General features: G+C 43.7%; 1 protein-coding gene across 1 annotated transcript; it reads left to right on the forward strand.

The window, feature by feature from the left end:
- Positions 1-8,522, forward strand: LOC114684443 (DBH-like monooxygenase protein 2). Its single transcript, XM_028859032.2, is given in 14 exon segments — positions 1-308; positions 1,436-1,582; positions 2,074-2,235; positions 2,482-2,565; positions 3,361-3,475; positions 3,478-3,527; positions 3,718-3,820; positions 3,993-4,159; positions 4,977-5,068; positions 5,315-5,411; positions 5,548-5,607; positions 6,472-6,602; positions 7,309-7,426; positions 7,697-8,522. Coding segments are annotated over 14 exon segments (1,857 nt in total). The 5' UTR covers positions 1-20; the 3' UTR covers positions 7,940-8,522.

Genomic DNA, 8,522 nt, shown 5'->3' on the forward strand with positions numbered 1-8,522 from the left:
TGCTCCGGGCACTGGCAGCCATGGCCTATGTTCTCCTCTTCAGACTTTTCTTACTTTTGGTCCTGGTAGCCTTTTCCCAAGGCAAGCGCCTGGGCCCTACATCTCCCCTCCGTTATTCCAGGTTTCTGGATCCTTCCCATTCTGTTTTTCTGCGCTGGGACTTTGACTATGAAACTGAGATCATCACATTTGAGCTTCAAGTTCAAACAACTGGCTGGGTTGGCCTGGGCATCACAAATCGCTACACCTTTGTAGGAAGCGATCTGGTAGTCGGAGGAGTCCTTCCTGATGGCAATGTCTACTTCTCGGTAAGTCTGGGAATGAGTAACTTCTTGAGTTAGGTTGAGGATGGCTCCAAGTCCATCGTCTCCAACTTCCACCGCAAAGATGAGCTCCTTCTCTGGGTTGAGGAAGGCTGTGTCTAGAAAAGAATTTCATTCTCCAACATACCCAAGCGCACTGAATGCCAGTTGACTGTTTATCTCTCCCTACAAAGATGCTCCAGCATTGTAATTTATGTCATTTAGGCCACTTGTCTGTTAAGACTTTTAAGAAAGAAGAAGTTTTATACTGAAATTGTCTAATATGACTTATCTGCTAGGAGCAGAGGAAAAGCAGGTCACTGGAGAAAATTCAAAGCTTTAAGAGAAAGTCTCTGTATTCAATATCCTTTAGGCCCACTCAGGTAGACGTCAGTATGAAATTGTCTGATAATAGCAATGACAGCAAGAGAAGCAATTTCAGCATTGTTCCAAACTATCTTCATTTTAAGTCTCATAGCATTGCTGAGGTGGATTACTATAACCCAGTAGTCCTCAACCATGCTAAAGCTACGACCCTTTAATAAAGTTCCTCATATTGTAGTGGCCTCCAACCATAAAATTATTTTTGTTGAAGCTTCATAACTTTAACTTTGCTCCTATTACAAATTTTAATGTAAATATCTGGTATGCAACCCCTGTGAAAGGGTCGTTCAATGTCCAAAGGGTCACAATCCACAGGTTGAGAACTGCTGCTATAATCTGCCTTTTACAAATGAAGTAATAGCTCACTTGTCTTCCAAAACTTACACATTCTAAGCTCACAATCACTGTTCTGAACTGCACTTATACAGGATAGTGCTCATCACAGTATAAGAAAATGTATAATCAGAGCCTCATTCGAGAAAGGATGAAATGTACTGATCATTCAGAGAACAAGCTGGCCTCTATAGGCTTCAATGAAGGATTATTAAATTTTATGAAGCTAATATTTAAAGTGAGAATAATAAAGTCAGGTGGTGAAACTCCAGCAGACATGCTCTGTCCCCTCTGAAAACACACCCATTTGTGAAATGAGAGTAGCTGGCTTCTGCCATTTTAGCATACACCTGCTGTCCCAAATCCTAATTGCTTGGGATCCTGGTTCTTACTTCTTAATGATGACTGAACCCCAGGATCAGCACCTTCTGGACGAAGATACTCTAGAACAGGATGGGAGCCAGGATGCTGAACTACTAAAGCTCACAGAAGATTCTGTCTCTACTACCATGCGCTTTTCCAGACCCTTCAGATCCTGTGACCCACACGACCATGACATTACGGTAATATGTGGAAAAGAGAAAAATTTTAGCCACAAACAGCTTCCTCAAGGAAGATATAGTCACCTCAATTCGTGCAGCCAGTCACAAATTCATGGGACTATTATCCTTTAGTCTTCCTGGGTACTGTCCAATTGTATCACCTCTTGAATACTCTAATCACTAATTGGCATGGTCCACCCAATGGCTAAGTGCCCGTTCTCTTCTCCCCCTCTTAAAGGACTCTAACCAATTCCATTGAACATCAGTGTTTGGATTTCAAGATTGGTTCAACCCTCTTATTCCACAGGTGTAAAATAGCCGAAGAGGAAACATGGAAAGGGGTTAAGCATGACAAATGAGTTAACCTCAGAGGTAGAACTAAAGCCAAACTAATCTTGTCTCAAGTCATTCTCATTCCACTGTGTAGATAGGTGGTACCTATAGAACCATGGCTGTAGGTATATACAAGGTGCTTTTGAGTACCAGGCCTTCAATGCTCATGGTACCCCTAGAGTGACACCATGAGGGTCCTGGCTGCCTATGGCCTAGATGACGTACCGAAGATGAATCGGGAGCATACTTTTGTCAAGTCAATCTTCTTGCTACAAATGCTACAATACAACGATGAAGATGCCCCTGAGGACACCATTATCTATGATTTGAAGATCAGTAATGTAAGACCTCCACCACACCACCTGTCTGCCTCCACCTGTTTCTTTCCCCCTGCTCATTCCAGACCCCTCACCTTGCACCCACCCAATACCCACACATTCCTTAGAATAAGTGACTATGAGTCCCCTTGGCTCTGTGAGGAGTACCAATCTAGCCCTAAAGTGAACCCTGCTCCCTAGACTGTCCACTCCCCTGCTTTGGGGGATCCTCATTCCCATTCCCCCCAGCTTGTGTGCACCTTTCCCCAGTTCCTCATTCCAGAGGATGACACCACGTATGCCTGCACCTTCCTCCCACTCCCTATTGTCAGCAAGAAGCATCACATCTACAAGGTATGTGAACCAGATGATGAAGTCTGCCAAGGCAGGCACTGGAGCAAAGTGATGGGCATGTTGGAGTCAGGAGGTTCAAAAGGCTGCTGTGAGGAGAAAACAGGGAAGGAGATGTGGGGTAATGCCAAGTGGATTTTTGTAGGGTGGGAAGCCACAAAATGTTCTAGGCCAAGACTATAACTTCCAACACTATTTTGTTTATGAGGATGAGATTCTGACAGAGGATAGTAATTAATAAGATTTTGAAAAGAACAATTTCAAGTCCCGTCAAATGATCCAGAATGTTTCTCTTTTAGCAATGGGGTAGTCAAAGCAAGGAAGTGTTGTGGCCATGCAGTCAGAAAGAAAGAAAATTCAAGCCAGAATGAACACAAACTCATTCATCTAATTTGCATTTGAGTGTTTTTAATTTAGGTCGAGTACAAGAATATAATTTGATAAGTTTCACAATATAGGGGGCCATTTTCAAAAAAATAGATTTCAAAGGGTGTGAATACATACATGCAAATTGTAAATTGACTGAGGTCACTAAAGAAAGTCAGAACCCTTGGAGTGCCTCTGGTAACTTAGCACTGTGAGCTGTGCTCCTAAGAAACGAATATAAAGAGATGAAGGTTGAGAGAAGAGTCCAATAGAGTTTAGAGAAGATGATATATTTCAGGGAGAGAGACAGATGAGGAGAAACTCGGAGAAGTGGAGAATGGCATAGCTTTGGCGGGGGGTAGAGGAGGAATGGGGAGAATAAGAATTTGACAGAAAATCTTGACTATTGTCTACCTTCCCTTCTCTGTTCAGTTTGAACCCGTGCTGGTGGAACGCAACGAGACAATGGTGCATCACATCCTCGTATATGCATGTGGCAATGCTAGCATGCTCCCCACAGGCATTGGGGAATGCTACGGGTCAGATCCTCCTTCTCCCTCTGTTCTCATGTCATCGCAGGATGGGCTGTTGGGGGCCTTGTGAGTCCTGAGATGGAGGCATTTTGTGACAAAGGGGTGCATGCTGTTAGGCAATGGGCTAATGGGAGACCCGGGGGTATAAAAGTTCTGAAAGAAATTTTAGAAAACCAGGGAAGAGCCAGAGGTTGGATCCAAGCATCTTGTCTCTAGCCTTTCAAACATCATCGCCATGTTTTTCCTCTTTCCACAGAGTTATCAGTTTCCAGATGATGTAGGTATCTCTATTGGAACCCCCTTGGACCCTCAATGGATTCGACTGGAGGTTCACTACAGCAATTTTCAGAACCTACCTGGTAAGTATCCAAGGGACTTACAGGAAAGCAGCTGGTGGAGTCAATTGGTATTTCTGAATATGGGGAACATGAGGCATACATGTTGGATCCTTTTAGTAACAGACTATTCCAGCTTTCCTGAACATTGTGACCTACTCCCAACCTCTGAGGAGAGTATTTCTTTCTATTCCAGGTTTATATGATACTTCGGGGATGCGGTTGTACTACACTTCACACCTTCGCAAATATGACATGGGAGTCCTCCAGCTGGGCATCTCGGTTTTCCCTATTCACTTTATACCCCCGGGTGCTGAGGCTTTCTTGTCCTATGGGCTATGCAAAACAGAGAAGTTTGAAGAGGTGAAGCTGAGAGACATACATTCTTTGAGGTTCCTTGTTCTCCAGCAGAGTTCTGGTCTAATCACTAAACTCACAAGCCTGAGCCACAGATTTGAAGAATGATTGAAGCCTGGTGCTCAGAAAGAAAGTGACCAGCAGAAATCATGAGTCAGGGTTTTAGAAGCAATAAGGACAGGGTGGTTCAGTGGAAATAGGCGAGTGAGTGGGAACATCTGGAAGGGGGGTGGACAGAACATAGTGGTCAGAAGGCAGGGAAAGAGGCACGCATGACAGAGCCAATGAAGTCATGACTTCAGAGCAGCAGTGGCTGCATGCAATGAGCCAGCTCAAGACTGGTCCTGTCACCTGTCAGCCATGGATCAGGGCTTATGGGGTGGGTCCTGTCTTTCCCTGCTAAGCTATTGACTTCTGATGGGTCATTGGAGAAAGACGGTCATTATGTATTCACTGAAGACCCCAGCTGGATCCAACAGATAGTTCCAAGCCCATGGTCACACAGGTGATCCTGGTTAAACTCAATGAGTACCCCACAAAAAAAAACCCAAATATCAAAATTGTGAATATGAGACAGGGGCTTGTAGGGAAGAGGGTGAGTATTAGGGTTAGCAAGGAGATTAGAATGGGGAATATATTTATCAAAATACACTTCATACATGAAATTGTCAAAGAAAAACATCAATAAAATTTAAAGACAAAAAATTAAGAGAGCAACTCTCAATCAGACCAAGAAGAAGATGGTATCAAGCATGAGGAAAAGAAAAATAAAGCTAGAGGTCATAGTTCTTGACCAATCCGGTATGCCTTCTCCGTGTTACAGATGAATGGGGCCCCGGTATCTGACATATACGTATATGGCTACCTGATCCATACCCACTTAGCTGGGCGCTCCCTGCAAGCCGTGCAATACAGGTAACCGGAAGACTAAAACCTTTCCTTCTGTGTATGGGAACAGCTACAGATTCTGCATATTATATCTGGCTGAGAATGAGTAGCTGGACTAGAGATAAGTGGAAGAAGCTGTGGAAGAAGAATCTTTTGTGTTTATTTCATGGGCTAGTTGCATTCACAGGACAAACCCACATACTGAATCTTTAATGGTTGGGCCTCACTGCTTCATCTTCTCATTTCTGCCTTTCTGCTCTTCTCTCCCTCTAGAAATGGAACCCAACTCCAAATAATATGCAAAGATTACTCTTATGACTTCAATCTGCAAGAGACTCGAGATTTACCTCATCCTGCAGTGATCAAGCCGGTGGGAACCTGAGAGGGGGCAATGGCTGGAGCAAAGAGGGGAGCAGGATCATAGCTCATTGTTAGCCCACAAAATTTTAAGACAGTACCAGTTCCTCTTTGACTTACCCTTGGCTCTCATGTCTCACTGTGAATAGGGGGATGAGCTGCTGATAGAATGTAACTACCAGACACTGGATCGTGACTCCATGACTTTTGTAAGTGTCTTTCTCCACAGCGATGTCAATGACTATAACCCTAAAAGGGAGCTGCATCCTGGCTTTAACTATCTAATAACTGATTGTTCCAGCTTATGCTTTTTTTCTCTTCTGTGAGACTTTTCACGTTCTTACACTTCCATGCATCCAAGATAGGGTGAGATTCCCTACACTTTCTGTCACTGACCCACGAAGACCATGAAAGGATGTGTTATGGTATCTCTGTCTCTCACCTCCTCCAGGGAGGGATTTGAGCTGGGAAGAGGTCTTGAAGTACAGAAGATGCTGTCCTGCCTACAACTATCAGACAACAGGGTCAAGCTGTCAAATTATTTGCCAGATCAATTAGAGAAGGGAATAGATTGGGATTTGTTATATGTAATCAACTAATTTATCATCAAATAAATTATTATCAAAAGACTGTAAGATGCTACTGGAGTTCATTGACTAGTCAGATGAGAGAGTACAAGATACATATTATAGTATACTATATTATATTATGTTATGTTATATTAATTATATTATATAAACAAATGATATGGAGCTGGAGAGAGAGAGAGAAAGATTGCAATACAGGCAGGTGAATGTCTGACACTAAGTGCAAAGCAGGGAGAACACTCGAAACCAGGGTGGGGTGGGGGGTGTAGCAGTGGAGATGTAGAGAACAAGGAAGATATGTGGAGTGTTTTTTAGAAACAATATCAATACTTGTTCCATGGCTGGAAATAGAAGAAAGGAAAGGAAGAGATGTTTGGGAAGAGAAAGAGCTCTCTGGAAGAGTGACAGCCTTTACAATTTGTTGCTTGTCTTTTCCCTCTCTGCATGCTTTTGTATCCTTGTCTCTCCCTCTCTCACCTTCTCCAGGGAGGTGCCAGCACCATTAATGAGATGTGCCTCGTCTTCTTCTTCTACTATCCCAGAATTAACATCTCCAGTTGCCTGGGATACCCGGACATTATCTATGTGACCAATGAGTTGGGGGAAGAAGCATCAGAGTAAGTCATTCTAGAAGCTAAAACCCACAAGTGTGGGAAGAGAACTTGAAAGGACCTGGGGAAGGAGCAAAAGGAGTCTCACTCACTCCTCCTGGGCTGGAGCTAGGAGCCCTCAGTGGGTGGCCACTCATCCCCTGCAAATCCTCACCCTTGCTCCTTTTAGTGTTGGTTCAAAAAGCTCTGAACACAAGAGTTTTGTAAGAAAGCTTCTGTGTCAGTAAGGGCATTCAGAGGAGCAGATGACAACTGACCCTTGAAAGTCAGATCCCTTAAGTACAAATTCCTATCTTCCCAGCTGCACTTAAAAACCCTTAACACTCATGTCCCAACCTTTAAGTGAGTGTCCACTCTTATAGACTCTAACAAGAGGCAGGGAAAATATCTTTCTTAACAGGCACACACGTACAACTTAAGGGTAATTGCAGGTTCTCTGAAGTAACCCAACCCACCTTTCAGACCCTATGTCATCTACATGAAGATCCACATCTGTAAAGAACAACCTCTTTCCAATGTCCTAAGTTCTCTCTGATGTGTTTCTCTTACCAAACTTACTAAGAATGACAGCTTAGTTCTACAATGTTCCGTATAGTTTATACCAGCGTGGAATACATGCTAGCAAAAATGAAGGTGCTTTTCAACCTATTTTGTGAGAGGCATGTCAATGCCGATTACTGCCATGTCCCTGTCCTAACTCTACTATTCACAGGAATCCTATGGAGAACCTGATGGTCCTGAATAATGTTGAATGGACTCCAGAGAACATTAAGAAAGCTGAGAAAGCTTGCAAGGAGTCCCAGCAGACAGTGTTGATCAAGACCATTGATGTGCGTGTCCCAGGAGAGACCACCCTGCAAGGCTGGGGGATGGTATTAGGCAAGAGAAAGGAAGATGGAAGCAAATGACAATAATAGGAACCCTGAATTGGGGGAGGGAGCCTGAGGATGCAGAAAGGCAAGCCATTGCTGCCCTGCATTGTAGAGGTGGTTGGAGCATCTCAGTTAGCCTGTAGGATGGGGATGATAGAGTAAAATTTCAAGGAAAGAAACAAAAAGAGGAATATTTCTGAATTTGCTCATTTGTCCCATCTCCTGCAGGAGGAAGTAGAAAATACAACAGGTTGGATTCCTGATATTATCCCAACTCCTCGAGGGCCGTGCTTAGAGTCCACTGGAGGTAAAGTGGAACCTCAGGACAAGACCCCTGCAGGCTTCAGGGCTGCACCAATGGCCCTCTCTGGCTCCAGTACTGCTACCCTGAGGCACCTGCCCCTGGTTGCTATCTTGTTCCTGCAGGGTACACTCTCATGGCTCCTAGCCATGCTGCAGACTGGGGTATGATTCTGTCTCCTTATGCCACCTACTCCCTTATCATGAACTATAGAAACAACCCCCGATATGACCCCTCTAAATGACCTCTGTCTGTGCCACTTCCCATAAACCAAACCATGACACTGAAGGCTCTCAGGTTTTGTCCACAATCACTGTTCAAGTTATTCTTAAAGCTTCAGAACCATTGATATGATCACATGTTTTCTAAGAAAGTCTGCCTCCAAGTCCGAGTGTTAGATGATGGATTCACTCTCTAAGAATTCTAGTGTGCTGCTTTCTCTCAAATTGATGCTATGAGTAGGATGGGACTTGAGTGCAAAGGGAGAGCATTGTAAATCCCTTGGCATGTGCATGGCCATGGAAAAAGCTATTACTTCTCTTTTCTAATGGTATTTTGTAACCAGTTCTTTCTGAGGCAATGTGAGTATGCTATAAGTATACTCAAGAGTAAAGGGCAGTTTTTCATAAAGGCAGGGCTTCTGTGTACATAGGGAGAAATTTTTGAAGTATCACATTAAAGAGAATTCAACTTGCTTCCTTTGGCAATCTCTTTCATTTGTGTCTTTGGCCCATGAGAAGCAGCTTGGAAGCC

This window comes from Peromyscus leucopus, chromosome 3, assembly GCF_004664715.2.
Source record: "Peromyscus leucopus breed LL Stock chromosome 3, UCI_PerLeu_2.1, whole genome shotgun sequence".
Classification (NCBI taxonomy): Eukaryota; Metazoa; Chordata; class Mammalia; order Rodentia; family Cricetidae; genus Peromyscus; species Peromyscus leucopus.